The following is a 17,478-nucleotide window of genomic DNA, read 5'->3' as shown; positions in this document are numbered from 1 at the left end:
CAGGGAAACATTGACTCATTGAACTTTGTTGGCAAACAGTGGAATTTTTGAGTTTATAGTTCCCTTTCAGTCGGTCACTCTCGGTGCCACATCGGATGACCAGCAAATTTGAATCTCGCTTAGAGAGACCAATCTTCTTCAAGTGTAACTAAACAAGCCAATGCACATTGTTGTGCTATAATTGCATCACGCTGATCACAGCGTGAGTACAGGTAGTGCACCGGTGCAGTGTTTGTGTTGCAGGCGGCCATCTCCCCTGTGCGCTTCAGCACACTAAAAGAGCAAACTCTAAAAGAGCATTCACGTGTTTTATTTAAAGACGCATCTTTTTGTACATCCGTCCCCAAGACTGGTTTGATATGATTGACCTGAAGGACGCGTACTTCGATGTGTCGATCCTTCTGTGCCACAGGCCATTCCTGTGGTTTGCGTCTGAAGGATGCGCATTTCAGTACAAGGTCATGCCCTTCGGGCTGTCCCTGTCACCCAGTGTCTTGCGAAAGTTGTGGAGGCAGACCTTGTTCCCCTGAGAGAACAGGCCATTCTTATTCTCAACTACCTCGACAACTGGCTCATACAAGCTCAGTCTCAGGATCAGTTGTGCGAACACGGTGACTTGGTGCTCTCACACCTCATCCAGTTGGGCCTTTGGGTCAACTGGGAAAAGTGCAACCTCTCCCTGTTTCCCTCCTCCCTTAAAGTCTAGATGGCTGCGATTGCTGCCAACCATGACCCCTTGGAAGGGAAGTGCATGACCTGATTCCTTAGGGGGCGAGAAGGCTTAATCCTCCACTGCCCCCCTCTATACCCTCTTGGGACCTGTCCCTAGTGCTTCGAGCACAGGGCCCATTTGAGCCTTTGCAGACAATCTGAGCAAAAAAAGAGCTAAAGTTTCTGTCAATGAAAACTCTGCTCCTGCTTGCATCTCCGTGAGAACCGGTAGAGGGCTGGGTTCCATATGTAGAGACCATATGCGTAAAATCCACGGTATAGCCTCAGAGCCTGTGTTTCCCCGTCAGATTTCCTGCTATTTTCCAAGAGGGTTATAATCAACTTTAATCTTCCATGTGCACATAAATTTTTGTCCATATGTGTAAGTGATTCTGAAACCTCCTTCGAGAAAGATCGGGCTTCCTTAACTTTTCTGTCCCAAGTGGTATGGGTACTTTTCTTAGTTTTATCCAGCCTTACTGAGCGTGTAGTGCCATATCAGCAGTAGCTGGTTTTCTTTTGGTATGCCCCATCCTAGGCCAAAAAGAAGGGGCATAGGAGGCTTCCACAGGAAACTGGATGGGGCAGTATCTGTGGCCCTTTGGTAGGAATCCCAATTCGTCTGTCATCCGACGTGACCGACTGAAAGGGAAGGAGACGTCACGTTGCCACAGCTTCTGTACCACCGCTGAGCAGCCGGGTCACCACATTGGTAGCCAAGATGTTTTAGTACACTTCATTCTGCTATCACCATCGTTTAAGTCATCGATAAAGTTGTCCCATCTGTCCATAAAACTATTCAAAGACTCTACTAGCTCACCTTTTAGATTTTTTTCAATCTCTAATCTTGCCTATGGTTGCTGCAGATCAGAGGTTTGCATCTTGCTGTGTAGCATCTGTAATTCTATGCCAAAGTCTTCTGTGGAGAGTAGATTGTCAGACCATCACTCCAGCTTTCTGGAGCTTGTTGGTGATTTGACAGACATTTATTTTAGGGTTCTTTATCACAGTTTTTATGATTTGTCTGTCATCAACGGCTGTAAATTATGCTCACATCAGAATCTCTAAAGTGCTGATCTTCTTAGTTGCCAAAACATCCATGTGTTGAATCACTCAATATGTGACATTCTGTATTTTAGTCTCATTTTCATCTTTTTAATCAAATTTTGCAGATGTCTTGACTCCACAGCAGTTGGGGGTTCAGTTATTGCTCAAAGGTCTCACCTCAGTAATGGTACTGAGGGTGGAAGAGAGCACTGGTCTTCTGAATATATGTCAAAACATGGAGTTCTGGGGAAAAACTTTATTTTACAGAATCTTCTGATGGTGAAAAGTTGTTAGGTGTGTGAATTGTGATGTTTTAGTTTTTCTTTTCAGCTGTAGTTGCTGCTGTTGTTTTAAGTAGACCGTTTTTGTGTTGATTTGAAATGTTTACTTCCTTTCTTCACTGATGTTCAGACTCTTATTCTTTCATTTTGTTCTTTATAAAGTCATAACATATAGAGGCAAACTGGCGAGTTTTATTTATTTGTTAATTAATTTTGTTCTCAGTTTGTAAGACCGACATCTCACTCTTTCTTTCTGTTTTCAGGTCCTCAAACCTCAGATCTTCTGGGCTCAATATTCACCCTCTGCTGAAGTGTCAGTCTTGTGTTCATATCGCTGATCCAGAAAAGTGGGTTCAGATTGAGCCGTCGCTCTGCACAGATGAAGGGGTGTCAAAGTTCAGGGTAAGCACTCAGCCAGGCCGTTACGAGTGTGTCAGTACCAGGATGAGATGGGTCTGTGATGGGGACGTCACTCTTCAGTATCACACCGTAGACGGACGGTTCCTCAACACAGAAATGAAGAGGCTACAGTGCAACCGAATCGCTCCAGTGATGGACGTGACAGTGATCTCAGGGAAACTGGAGGAAGTTCATCTGCCACATTATGCCTGTTTAGGAGAGTCTGAAGCTTCCCTCAGAGATGCTGTGAAAGTCCTCAGTGTAGAAGATGGAGGAATAACCATGGAACCTGTTCAGTTGACCCGATTCCATGCCAAGATAGTCCAACCATCCTTCTCTATTAAAACATTAATTATAAGACGGATAATGCGATGGTATGAACACTGCGATCTTCTTCTCTACATGCGCTCTAAAGCTCCTTTTATCCTACATGTCTACTTGTTTCCTTTTGATTCTCGTGCAAAAGAAGTTGTTGAGAAGATTGAAAAATCAAGTTATCTAATCTCGCATCCCAGACCTGACAGACCGTTTCGGATGAAAACTCCAAACATTCTTGATGTTCCTGGTGCCAATGTTCATCCCAAAGAAGGGATTACACTCAGGAGAGAAATGGACCCTAACTTCTTCAAGATCAAGGCACAGCTGGAGAACGATGTTCAAATGACTCTTATCAGAGAGGAGGACAAGAAGATTGTCTGGACTGCAACAGTCCAAAAAGAACTTGTTCAGATTCATCCACAGAGAGATGAGTCACCTCTAAAAAGTGAGGCAGATAAAGCAAGATATTTTGATAACCACTGGCCAGATCTGATTCAGAGAGTTAAAAATGTCCAGATCGTTGCAGATAAACTGCTTCAGCAGAAAATAATTAATGAAGAACAATATTCAGAAATCACAAAGAGTTTAACCCATCAGGACAGCATGAGAAACATCTGTAACGTTATACGTAAACACACTGATGCTGTGAAAGCTGAACTCATTTCAATTCTTCAGAAAGAGAAGCTTTTCCACTTTTAAACATGGGGCTGATTCTACATTTAGAGCTCAAGGAGCATTTTTTAAAACTGTTTCAAAACAGCAACCTCAGAACAAAGGCTCTTCCTCTAGATGATACAATAAAATAAATGGCTTATCAAAATATACTTGGTCAGCATACTTGTTTTTGTGATTATGTGATTGTAACATTACAAATAAATCAAATTTTTTGTGTGTCTAAGCTAATGTTCTTCATGGCAGGTAAATCTTCACTGTCAAAGAAAATTTTGAGCAAGATTTATATATTTATGTTTGTTTAACTGTGCATTTCATGCTTGCACATTAGAAATTCAACAACTTTTTTTTTTTTCATTTCTTCTGTCATTTCCACACAGAAAACTGGGTAGGACTTTCTAAGGCAGTCCTCAAAAAAAGTCTAGTCCATACTTAGAAGGGATCCTTAGTCTATGTGGGCATCAATGACATACAGAGTCCCTCAAGGCTCAACTCAAATCAAACTCAACTCAGCCAAATAATGAGAAAGAAACAAACAGCCTATCACAGCTATGCAGATGACACAGAGATTTATTCTAGCCTTGTCCATTAACAAATATAGCCCCGTTGACTCATTGTGTTTGGAAACAAAGATGAAATTCTCAAGGTGAATGCATACTTTGACTCTAAGGGGTCACCCTCAAAAATTTCCGCTCCCATCGGCGCTGTTTTTTCACTCTCGTGAAATTTTCCCTGTTTAATAAATCTGGCCCCATGGGTTTACTCAAAACAAGGGGAGTCCACTTTTAGTTATTATACCAGCGTCAGCCGAAAGTAGCTTCCAAATAAGATCCGATAAAACAATAGCCGCATTTAAATCCAGACTCAAATCACGTTTAGCTGTGCATTTATTGAATGAGCATTGTGCTATGTCTAAATAGTTTTTATGTAAACGCATGGTTCTGTGGCAACACATATCTCTCTTTAGGTTGTCTGGCTGTATGGTGACAGAGGAAGGCTGTAGTTATTCGTCTTCAGAGTTAAAGGCAGGGTAGGTAATACATGTATAAACAACTTTCTTCCAAATTTGTTTAAACTTTCTATATATATCAATGCATAATTAAAATGTAAGTACTCTAATAAAAAGAGTATAAAGATCGAGTGACTCTAGACCGTTTAATCTGTATTAAACACAGCTCATTATTTCCATTTCGGGACGAAACATAGGATTGGCTTAGGCGACTGTCACTCTCTCGCAACCATGGCAACCACCCTTTTGCCACACATGACCTGCCCACTTGCGCGCGCACGTTTGATTTGAGGAAACAGCACGTTTGATTCAACAGGCACGGATCCTAGGAATACCAAAACAATGGCAGAGAAACAGCAAGCAAAATTCACAGTACCGGCCTATGCAGTTAGTGAAGGCAAACCAGGCAAAAAAAGGAAGACAGTAACAGTACAAGAAAAGGCAATGAACAAAAAGTCTTTGGATAAACAAAGAAATAAAACGCGAGTTAAAATCGGCGTGGCTTTCCAGCGATGGCGAGAGCTGAGGGAACTCAAGGGGCTGAAAAGTGACTCCTTGATGGCTTTATTTCTGCTGGACAGGTAAATCTTTCTTTTTGTATTTTGATCATACATATTTTTTTCATGAAGCATGTGTCATTAGCACACGTAGCTGCGTAATATAGCTAACATAACATTACTTAGCGAGCCGTAGTAGAGGCTTTGGAAGGAGCCCAGAAGGGAGGGGGTGGAGTGAATGGAAATAATGAGCTGTCTTTAAAACAGTCGTGAGAGGTCTACAGTCACTCGATTTTTATACTTTCTTTTTCAGAGTACTTACATTTTAATTATGTATTGATATACAAATAAAGTTTAAACAAATTTGAAAAAAAGTTTTTTATACATTTTTTTACCTACCCTGCCTTTAAAACCCCTTTGTTGGTGATTATATTGGGTCTGAGGATAATTACTCCTCAGAGTGTCTGTGTGAAATTGAAAAGCTTCCTGTGAGAAAGAAAAGATACATGCTCTGTGGAAAAATTTAATAAAAATGGTAAATATTTTACAAATTCTATTTATATACAGTCATGGCCAAAAATATCGACACCCTTAGTAAATATGATCAAAGAAGGCAGTGAAAATCAATCTGCATTAATCCTTTTGATCTTTTATTTAAAAAATTAACTACAATCTAATTGGATAATAACAATTTAAAATGGGGGAAATATCATTATGAAATGTTTTTTTTTTCTCAAGTACACGCTGGACACCCTCATTGCCCCCCCTAGAAATTCTTATAAGTAAAATATTTTGAAATATATTCCCATTCATATTCACAATTATGAGCACTCCAGGGTGATTATGAACATGAAATTATCCGGCCATGGCTTCCTGTTTCACAGAAATATAAAGAGGAGGGAAAACAAAGCCCAAATTCCCTTAATAATCCATCAAAATGAGAAAAACCAAAGAATATATTTCTGATGTGCAGCAAAAGATAATTGAGCTTCACAAATTAGCGAAGTGGCTTTAAGAAAAGAGCTAGGCTACACAATCATGGGGAAGACTGCTGACTTGACAGTTGTCCAAAAGACGACCATTGACACCTTGCACAAGGAGGGCAAGACACAAAAGGTCATTGCAAAAGAGGCTGGCTGTTCACAGAGCTCTGTGTCCAAGCAGATCAATAGAGAGGCGAAGGGAAGGAAAAGATTTGGTAGAAAAAAGTGTACAAGCAATAGGGATAACCGCACCCTGGAGAGGATTGTGAAACAAAACCCGTTCAAAAATGTGGGGGAGATTCACAAAGAGTGGACTGCCGCTGGAGTCAGTGCTTCAAGAACCACTACACACAGACGTATGCAAGACATGGGTTTCAGCTGTCGCACTCCTGGTGTCAAGCCACTCTTGAACAACACACAGCGTCAGAAGCGTCTCGCTTCAGAAAGGACTGGACTGCTGCTAAATGGTCCACAGTTATGTTCTCTGATGAAAGTAAATTGAGCATTTCCTTTGGAAATCAGGGTCCCAGAGTCTGGAGGAAGAATGGAGAGGCACACAATCCACGTTGCTTGAGGTCCAGTGTAAAGTTTCCACAGTCAGTGATGGTTTGGGTTCCATGTCATCTGCTGGTGTTGGTCCACTGTGTTTTCTGAGGTCGAAGGTCAACGCAGCCGTATACCAGGAAGTTTTAGAGCACTTCATGCTTCCTGCTGCTGACCAAATTTATGGAGATGCAGATTTCATTTTCCAACAGGACTTGGCACCTGCACACAGTGCCAAAGCTTCCAGTACCTGGTTTAAGGACCATGGTATCCCTGTTCTTAATTGGCCAGCAAACTCACCTGACCTTAACCCCATAGAAAATATATGGTGTATTGTGAAGAGGAAGATGTGATATACCAGACCCAAGAATGCAGAAGAGCTGAAGGCCACTATCAGAGCAACCTGGGCTCTCATAACACCTGAGCAGTGCCACAGACTGATCGACTCCATGCCACGCCGCATTGCTGCAGTCATTCAGACAAAAGGAGCCCCAACTTAGTATTGAGCGCTGTACATGCTCATACTTTTCATGTTCATACATTTTAGTTGGCCAAGATTTCTAAAAATCCTTTCTTTGTATTGGTCTTAAGTTATATTCTAATTTTCTGAGATACTGAATTTGGGATGTTCCTTAGTTGTCAGTTATAATCATCAAAATTAAAAGAAATAAACATTTAAAATATAGCTGTCTGTGTGTAATGAATGAATATAATATACAAGTTTCACTTTTTGAATGGAATTAGTGTAATAAATCAACTTTTTGATGATATTCTAATTATATGACCAGAACCTGTAAATGCCAAAAATGGTGGGTTAATATTTCAAGTCCTCAAAGCTTAAAAACTTTGTATATTATAAATGACAGTCACACAATATAAATAAATACATTTAGCAGATACTTTTATCCAAAGCAACTTACAGTGCACTTAAGCTAACATTTTATATCTAACATGTGTTCCCTGGGAATCAAACCCACAACCTTTTGCACTGCTAACTCAATGCTCTACCACTGAACCACAGGAACACATTCAGAATAGTTTTTTTTCAGCAAGGGGAAAAGGACATTGATGAAGCTCTAGTGGACATGATCACCAAGGATTCACAGCCATTTCAGTGGTGGAGGATGAAGGCTTCAGGACTTACTGAAAATACCAATTACTTTGTAATGGCTCTACACAATTTCCCTGAACCAGACCAGACCCCTGTACTGCTGGATACATCTGAACACCCCAGTGCTGGACAGGGGAAATATGCACTCTTTGGAGACCAGATGATGCCCTACTGGCAGTGGCCGTAACCTTTGCAAATCATTTGTTTCTAAACAGTGGTTCGGAGAGCATATCAAAATGCCAAAGTCACGTGATTTCAGTGAACGAGGCTTCTCTATGTCATAATTGTTTGGAAATATTTCTAAATTTCAATAGTGTACCTTAGGGGGCCGATCTCTGCGAACCGAAGTGGGGAACCATCAGGGCTCTCTAGGCCCTCAGAGAGGACCTAAACTATTGTAAAAAGAATGTTTAACATTTTTACATATTTTTTAAAATGAGAAACCTTTAAATATCATTTTTAATAAAAAGTAAAAATTCCACAATCATCATCTAAATAAAATAATAAGTCCACCCATTTTCTCAATATTAGAATGTTTCCGTGTAGCATTTTTGGCTCTGTCATTGGTGATACAGGTGTGAAATTACAAGGGGCAAGCAATAGTGAATCAATGCGAGTGTCATTTTTAATGACCAAGTGATAAACTGACCAATCATATCTTTCCTCTAAATGGGACGGGCCTTGTTATCACTGACTTTATGACAAGTTCTGCCTCTGTGGAATCTCCATCAAAAAAAGAATAATAATACGCTGATAAACTAACTAGCTTTATTCACACCACAATGGAAGCCGCAAATAACGTTAGTGAGGACATTTGGTGGGATATTTTTGCCAATAATTATATTATTTAATATAAACACAATGAAGTGTCTGTCGCTAAGTTGTTTTGCTGTGAGCGCTATCCTGATACATTGTCTTACATTAAACATTACATTTGATGATTTTGTCAACAGACCGATTGTGTGATGATGCATTTGTAATGAGGATTTTCATTTGACTTAAATTTAGCTATGTTTTATTTTGGTGACATCAGTCACTCTGCGCCGTTTTATTGTTGCATTTATGAAAGGCGGTCACACACAGGATGAGAAGCGCAGTGCTGCCGACGTGCCATTTATATATATATATATATATATATATATATATCATATATATATATATGATTTTAAACAGCATTTGTCACTAGCTGCATTTCCATTAAGCTTTTAATTGCGCAAATGGATTAAAAATATGGAAACACACCTCATACATGGCTGTTTTCAAGTATAAGGTGCTTTTCTTATCATTCATTCTTGAATAACCCATGATTTACACTGCATTATTGCCACCGGAGCTGATCGTGACCTCTCTAGTGTTTATCCACATGCTGCGGCACATTAAAGAAGCGTCCCAGAAGCGGCTCTCCATGCTGCTTCGCTAAAGATACACATCTACATCTTTATCCTGGCTAGAGCATTTTTTCAATCTATAAGAATAATCTGTCGGGTCTCGGGGCTAATCACCTGTCTTTTTGGTGTGTGTGTGTGTGTTGGGATGGTTTGACAGCTCACCACGTCTGCCTGTTTGTGTTTTCCCCGCCTCCCTTGTTCCCCGTTGTTAACCATAATTCCTCGCCACCTGTTCTCTATGTCCTTCTAATTTCTTCCCCTTTATTATTCCCTGTGTTTCTTTGTACTCACCCTGTCGTGTCTTGTCCTCAGGCTCCAGTGTGTTTGGCTTATTTCTCTGCTCTAGTTCTTACAAGCCCAGAGCTCCTAGTAGCTTCAGCTGTTCATCCTGTCACTGCGAGTGAAACCTGTGAAATGTGACTCATCTGCTGTTCATCCTGTCACTGCGAGTGAAACCTGTGAAACGTGACTCATCTGCTGTTCATCCTGTCACTGCGAGTGAAACCTGTGGAACGTGACTCTTTCTTCTCTGTCTCCGCTTTGTGAATAAAGCCTTGAGTTTACCCGCACCTGAATCCAGCCTGCTTTCTCCTGACAGAACAGTCTGACCATATTATTGATTCAGCGGGATCTGGTCCGCTTCGCTCGGCTCTCGCTCAACAGGGAGTGTTGATCGGGCAGCATGCCACTCAGCTCAACACCACCGCGCTGGATGTGGAAGTTCTCAGTGCCCGAGTCTCCGAACTCCTCACACGGGTGGACGATCTTCAGCAAGAGGCAACGAGCCGGGGTCCCGTTTCTCACACCGGTATGTCACACGAGTCCGAACCCCATGCCAACAATCCGCAGGTCTACGATGGCGATCCTAACGCCTGTAAAGCGTTTCTCTCCCAATGCTCGCTGGTGTTTTCTCTGCAGCCCCGGCGTTACGCCAATGAAGAGACCAAGGTGGCTTACGTCCTTACACTCCTCTCGGGCCGTGCCCGCGAATGGGGTATCGCCGTTTGGAGATCGCGGGCTCCCTGTTGTGCCACTTTCGCGGTTTTCAGTCAAGAGATGGCCAAATTGTTTGATCGCTCTGCTCAGGGTGACGAGGCGGCGGCCCAGTTATCACGACTGTCTCAGGGGAGGAGCTCCGTCACTGACTATGCCATCCAGTTCCAGACTTTAGCTGCGGCATGCGGCTGGAATGAGAGCGCGCTGCGCACTCGTTTTCTTGAGGGGTTGGATTTCGCCATTTCGGATGAACTCGCGGCCATAGAGCTCCCGCGGGAATTGGATAGGCTCATTAGTCTCGCGCTCCGCATTGAGGGTCGTCTCAGCCAGCGCCGCAAACAACGGCAAAAACCCGCCCCGTGGCGCCACTTAGAGTCCTCTTCAGCCAGTTTAGCCAGCCGACAGCCCTCGGAGGAGGAGCCCATGTAGTTGGGTCGTCTACGGCTTACACCACGGCAGAAGCAGGAGCGTCTGTTGTCGGGGGCGTGTCTATACTGCGGCAAGGGAGGCCACTTCGCCCTTCAGTGCCCATTAAAGGGCCAGGGTCCACCAGTGAGGCGGAGCGTCCAGGTGGGCACGGTTCTCAGCTCAAGCTCTCCTGCAACACGCACTCAGCTGCCGTTCCAACTCTCCTTCCAGAGTCATTCACACACTGGACTCGCCCTTGTGGACTCAGGGGCTGAGGGGAACTTCCTTGATGCTGCCTCTGCTCAACGTTGGAAGATCCCGCTTGTTCCTTTGGCTAGCCCCGTTTCAGCATGGTCATTAGCTGGCCGTCCCCTTACCACCATCACCCACGTCACTCCCAAGATAGACCTCCATATTGCTGGCAGTCATCATGAGCGGATTGAACTGTTTATTATTGATTCCCCTAAGGCTCCTTTAGTTCTGGGACACCCATGGTTGCACAAGCACAATCCCCACATTGATTGGGTCTATAATTCTGTTTTAGCCTGGAGTCAGTCTTGTCACGTGTCATGTTTGGGTGCTGCTTTTTGTCCTGTCTCTGTGTCTTGTGTTCCTCAGGAGGATCCCTCTGACCTGACTGGTGTTCCGGCGGAGTACCATGATCTTCGGGCGGTCTTCAGTAGGGCCCGGGCCACCTCGCTACCTCCGCATCGCCCCTACGACTGTGCCATTGATCTCCTCCCGGGCTCTTCTCCGCCTAAGGGTCGTTTATATTCCCTTTCAGGTCCAGAGAGAGAGGCCATGGACAAGTACATACGTGAGTCACTTCAGGCTGGGCTCATCCGCCATTCCTCCTCTCCCGCTGGTGCAGGGTTTTTCTTTGTTCAGAAGAAGGACGGCTCCCTGCGCCCTTGTATTGATTACAGAGGTTTGAATGACATTACTATCAAGAACAGGTACCCCCTACCTTTAATATCTTCTAGTTTTGAATTATTACAGGGAGCTCGGGTCTTCACCAAGTTAGACCTGCGCAACGCCTACCACTTGGTGCGCATTCGGGAGGGGGATGAGTGGAAGACGGCATTTAACACTACGAGTACTTGGTTCTTCCGTTTGGTCTGACCAATGCTCCAGCCGTTTTCCAGGGACTCGTCAACAGCGTGTTGGGTGACATGATTAATCAATTTGTCTTTGTGTATTTGGATGATTTTTGATTTTTTCTTCTTCTCTCCAATTACACACCCAGCATGTCAGGCGGGTTCTCCAGCGGTTACTAGAGAACCAGTTGTTTGTCAAGGCGGAGAAGTGCGAATTCCACGCTGAGTCTGTTACGTTCCTTGGCCATATTATTTCTACAGAGGGGATCAAGCCTGATCCCGCTAAGATTGAAGCTGTTGCCCAGTGGCCGGTCCCTGACTCCCGGAAGGCTCTGCAGCGTTTCCTGGGTTTTGCCAACTTCTACCGGCATTACATCCGGAATTTTGGTCAGATCGCTGCACCGCTGACAGCCTTAACCTCCACTAAGGTGTCTTTCAGGTGGAACCGGGAAGCGCAGGTAGCCTTTGACATTTTAAAGTCCCGTTTTGTCTCTGCACCTATTCTGATGGTTCCAGATCCGGAGGCCCAGTTCATTGTCGAGGTTGATGCTTCTGACGTTGGGGTTGGCGCAGTTCTATCTCAGCGTTCCCTCCATGATGGGAAGGTTCATCCTTGTGCATTCTTCTCTCGTCGTCTCAGCCCTGCAGAACGTAACTATGACATCGGCAACAGAGAGCTGCTGGCGGTACGATTGGCCTTGGGTGAGTGGCGTCATTGGTTGGAGGGGTCAGCGCAGCCCTTCTTGGTCTGGACGGATCACAAGAACCTGGAATACATCCGTTCGGCCAAGAGGCTGAGCTTGCGTCAGGCCCGCTGGGCGCTCTTCTTTGCCAGATTCAATTTCACCCTCTCGTACCGGCCGGGATCAAAGAACACCAAGCCTGATGCCCTCTCTCGCCTGTTCGGTGCTCCGGGAGGGGAGTTTGCGGCCGAGGCCATCCTTCCTGAGGGGGTGGTGGTCGGGGCTCTTTCGTGGGGTATCGAGCAGTGAGTTGAGGAGGCCGGTCGAGGGGTGCAGGTGCCGGGAGAGTGTCCGGCGGGCAGGTTGCTGGTGCCGGCTGCGCTGCGCTCTGAGGTCCTTGAGTGGGGTCACTCATCCAGGTTAGTCTGCCATCCAGGTATTCGGAGAACGTTGTCTGCCATCCGACAGCGTTTTTGGTGGCCTACTATGGCCGCAGATGTTAGACAGTTTGTGTTGGCCTGCCCCACATGTGCCCAAAGTAAGCCTGTCAATCGCCCTCCTGATGGTCTACTGCATCCTCTCCCTATCCCTTCCCGTCCTTGGTCACACATTGCCCTTGATTTCGTCTCTGGGCTTCCTCCGTCGAAGGGAAACACTGTAGTTCTCACGGTGGTGGATCGCTTTTCCAAAGCGGTTCATTTTATTCCCCTGCCCAAGCTACCCTCCGCCCGGGAGACCGCCCAACTGGTGGTGGATCACGTCTTCCGTCTCCATGGGTTACCGGTGGATGTGGTTTCTGATAGGGGTCCCCAGTTCGTCTCCCGGTTCTGTAGGGAATTTTGTAGACAGATTGGGGCCTCTGCTAGTCTGTCATCTGGTTTTCATCCTCAGACCAATGGGCAGTGTGAGCGGGCCAACCAGGATCTAGGAAGAATGCTCCGCTGTCTAGCATCCAACAATCCGAGTTCCTGGTGTCAGCAGCTCTCCTGGGCAGAATACGCCCATAACACCCTTCCTGCGGCCGCGTCAGGTATGTCCCCTTTTGAGTGTGCTGTTGGTTATAATCCACCTCTGTTCCCATCACAGGAACCCGACGCAGCGGTTCCATCCGCCCTGGCTTTCGTCCAGCGCTGCCATCGCACCTGGGAGAGAGCCAGGAGGATTTTGGTCCAAGCCTCTGACAGAACCAAGGCTGCAGCTGATTGTCGCCGGTCCTCTCCTCCTACCTATGTGTGTGGTCAACGGGTTTGGCTCTCTACCAAGGATCTGCCTCTCCGGGCGCCTTCTCGTAAGCTGGCACCCAGATTCATTGGGCCTTTCCGCATCACCAAGGTGGTTAGTCCGGTGGCGATCAGGCTCAAGCTCCCTCCTACTCTTGGTCGGGTTCACTCGGTGTTTCATGTTTCCAGGGTCAAGCCTGTGTTCTCTTCCCCCCTTAATCCTGCTTGCAGTCGCCCCACCCCCCCACCCCCTCGTCTTGTGGATGGATCTCCTACCTATATGGTTAAGAGATTACTCGATGAGCGGCGCCGCGGCAGGGGGTTTCAGTATCTTGTGGACTGGGAGGGGTATGGCCCAGAGGAGAGGTGTTGGGTGCCGTCCCGGGACATTCTGGAACGCTCGTTGAATGAGGACTTCCGGCGGCATCGAGGTAGGCCCCTTCCTAGAGCGCCAGGTGACGCTCCTGGGAGGGGGGGTACTGTCGGGTCTCGGGGCTAATCACCTGTCTTTTTGGTGTGGGTGTGTGTGTGTGTGTGTGTGTGTTGGGATGGTTTGACAGCTCACCACGTCTGCCTGTTTGTGTTTTCCCCGCCTCCCTTGTTCCCCGTTGTTAACCTTAATTGCTCGCCACCTGTTCTCTATGTCCTTCTAATTTTTTCCCCTTTATTATTCCCTGTGTTTCTCTGTCTATTGTCAGACTGTTGTTATTCGTTCCAATAGCTCCGATCATCTAGCAGCTCTTTGTACTCACCCTGTCGTGTCTTGTCCTCAGGCTCCAGTGTGTTTGGCTTATTTCTCTGCTCTAGTTCTTACAAGCCCAGAGCTCCTAGTAGCTTCAGCTGTTCATCCTGTCACTGCGAGTGAAACCTGTGGAACGTGACTCTTTCTTCTCTGTCTCCGCTTTGTGAATAAAGCCTTGAGTTTACCCGCACCTGAATCCAGCCTGCTTTCTCCTGACATAATCGGCCTTTTATTGTTATTTTTTAATGTATTTAGTATTCATATGTATATATATATATATATGATTATTATAATTTAAAGTTAAATTTATTAATATTAATAAGGTCAGTCTAAGATTCTTGTTTATTAGACAGTGATTTCACGTTTCTTGTTTGTATGAAGGTTAAAAATCATACTATGCGCACACACGAGCAGTTGCTGTTTACAGTGTTTATTAGCTCAAAAACCTAATAAACAATCACTGACAATCTACGCAATGTCACGTTCATTTTCACCTGCAGTAATGAACGCTATATTGCATAGCTATTCATTGAACTACGGCTTTATACAGCTCCATCTGAATGCAGGTGATTGAGAATTACTACTAATCTCAGAAACTACTTTACTGATGAGATGCACATGATAATCACATTCATTTTTATTTTATTTTGTAATGCCACATCAGACAGTCTTGACATTGGGGCAGTTACATTCTGGGGTGGAAGACTATTCATCTTAACTAAAACAGTTTTATGGAAACAGGTAGATTTTAGATAATCTCCAAAACCAAATACAAAATTATCATGAATTAGTTTTTGTATTTTGTACAAAAGGCTCCTACATGAGTTTTGGAGTTTTTTTTTAATGTGTAATGTAATATCAGGCAGTCCTGACCTTGACTGACACCCTGGGGTGGTGGACTGTCAATCTGAAATGAAATTAATCTGTGGAAACAGGCAGTTTCCTTTCTAAGAGTTAATCAAAAATCACAGACAGAACAGGCAGAATATAAGATCTTTGGAGGGCTTTTATTTTGTACTGCTACATTAGACAGTCCTGGCATTGGGGAGTTACACTTTGGAGTGGTGTACTGTTTAACTGAAGTGAAACCGTTTTTTGGAAACTGGGAGTTTTCTTTTATAGCTATATGAATTTACAGATAGAACAGGTTGTATAAAAGTTTCTGAAAGGCTTTTATTTTGTTATTTCACATCAGACAGTTCTTTTGATGTTATTCGACTCCTATGTTAGTTGGCTCTTGATTTCCTTAAATCCTCTCCACTAGTCCCGGTGTCATTTACAATTCTAAACACTTCACTGTGAATTCAGTCGTTTATTCCATCAACTAATAATTCTGAGTGAGTAGTTCTTTATACCCCCATCTTTTAATGACCGGACTAATTTAATTATACATGATTTACTGTTTCTGAAAGCCAATACATACCACAATTACCGGTTTCATGTTTCCTTATTTTATACAGATTGTGATTTAATGCTGAATGCCCAATTCACAGTATTGTCAATATCACAACTTTAATCCTGTATTTGTTTATTTCACGTGTGTTTTGAATATAACATTACAATATATGACACAAGGGGTGTAGTATTGCCTCTACAAATAGATTTCTATTACAGTGTTTTACCATTGCTTAAGCACAATCTTAAAAACAAAACACAATTCACATATAGACCCCTTAATCGCCTACGTCACTGTGACGTCACCGCTCTAGCTGGAGGCTAAATCTAAGCCCCGCCCACCCGGAGGCGTTGCAATGTTTACAAACTTTTAAGGGGTCTATTCTCACACACACACACACAAGTAGCAGAAAACCTTAGATCATTTGCAAAATGAAGCACTTCATTCAAAACTTTACAATGATTCAACAAAACCCAAGTTTGGCATCTTATCAAACAATCTGATTCTGTTTGAACCACTTACACACTGCAGTACTCAGTCTCCAACACATTTCTACTTTTCTAATGATATAGTCAGGTTTGATTTTTTCAGAAATATTGTTAGACTACAGTACATGATTGACAAAAACAACACAGAAGACCAGTACTGATGAAAATATTTCTCTCCACATTGTAAAATCAGTCAATACATCCATGCATTTTCCAAAGGCTACATATTGCAGTAAAATCAGAACATATTCTAAATGGTACATAGTGCAGAAACCACAAAAACAAATATATATATATATATAAAACGTCCGGGCTCTTCTAATCTTTAGAATGGAAGTGAGCGGGTGTTATTTTTTTCAGTATAGTCCAAAAGAAATCCAATAAACCACATCCATCCATCATAAAAAGTTCTTCACATGGTGAATCACTGCATTTTTGTAAGAAAAATATCCGTATTTATAAGTTTATAAACTGTAATCTATAGCTTCTGCTCACTGTCATACGTTCATTATGAGGGATGACATAAGATCCGGTGAAAATATGCTAATCTCGCAAGAACCAACGTTTAAAAATTTATTTCTTTTTCTTTCCATCATATGACTTTATCCAAAAATGTATTTTAAAAACATGAATTGTATTAAAGAGCGTGGTTGGTAACCACTGTCCTGTATGATGAACGATATCAACATTGTCAGTCTGATGTTTTCTCCTGGAGTGTGGCTTCTCTGTTTTCTGTCACACATTAATGATCTCATTGGCCCTTTCTGGAATACCAAAAATAAACAGATCCCACCTACACCGACATTCAGTTCATCTTCTAACCAGGGCTGGACTGGGACAAAATATCAGCCCTGGCATATATACAGATATACCAGTCAAAAGATTTGAACAGGAAGATTGTTTATGTGTTTTAAAGAATTCTCTTTTGCTCACCAAAACTGCTTTTATTTTATCCAAAATACAGCAAAAGCAGTAATATTGTGAAATAACTGTTTTCTATATGAATATATTCTAAAATGTAATTTATTCCAGCAATTTCAAAGATGAATTTTTAGCATCATTACTCCAGCCACATGATCCTTCAGAAATCAGTCAAATATTCAGTTTTTCTGCTCAAAAAAACATAATGGATAAGAATAAAATGTCAGGTCAGACAATATTGTGTCTTTTTTAATTCAAATCTAGCTTTATTCGCATTGGCCCATGAAAACCTCTGTGAACACACTTGACTTGGCCAAAAAATTGCAGAGGACGAATTTCTGTTTTATTATAAAGTGATCACATATTCTACACTTTTTCAGAAAAGAAAAGATGAAAAATATTTTGCCTCTGTTATACCTTCTAAAGCACTTTGTACACACATTAGCTGAAAGTTGTTGGATAGATGGGGATATAATTTAGGAGAAAACAGGAGTAGGAAGATTCAAAACTATTTTTTTCTAAATATTTTTTTATTTAGCTTTCAGCAAAAATATCATAAGTCTCACAA

At 43.2% G+C, this 17,478-nt stretch overlaps 1 protein-coding gene across 1 annotated transcript in view; it reads left to right on the top strand.

The window, feature by feature from the left end:
* LOC132119137 (NACHT, LRR and PYD domains-containing protein 1 homolog) overlaps positions 1-3,648 on the top strand; it is an 8,009-nt gene extending 4,361 nt beyond the window's left edge. Inside the window, exon 3 of the mRNA XM_059528885.1 lies at positions 2,303-3,648. Coding sequence (XP_059384868.1) covers positions 2,303-3,455 — 1,153 coding nt within the window. The 3' untranslated portion in view covers positions 3,456-3,648. The remainder of the gene's footprint in view (positions 1-2,302) is intronic.
* The last annotated feature ends 13,830 nt before the right edge of the window (positions 3,649-17,478 follow it).

This window comes from Carassius carassius, chromosome 38 (genome assembly GCF_963082965.1).
Source record: "Carassius carassius chromosome 38, fCarCar2.1, whole genome shotgun sequence".
NCBI lineage: Eukaryota > Metazoa > Chordata > Actinopteri > Cypriniformes > Cyprinidae > Carassius > Carassius carassius.
The sequence above is the reverse complement of the archived record's forward strand: the minus strand, read 5'-3'. Positions and strand labels throughout refer to the sequence as shown.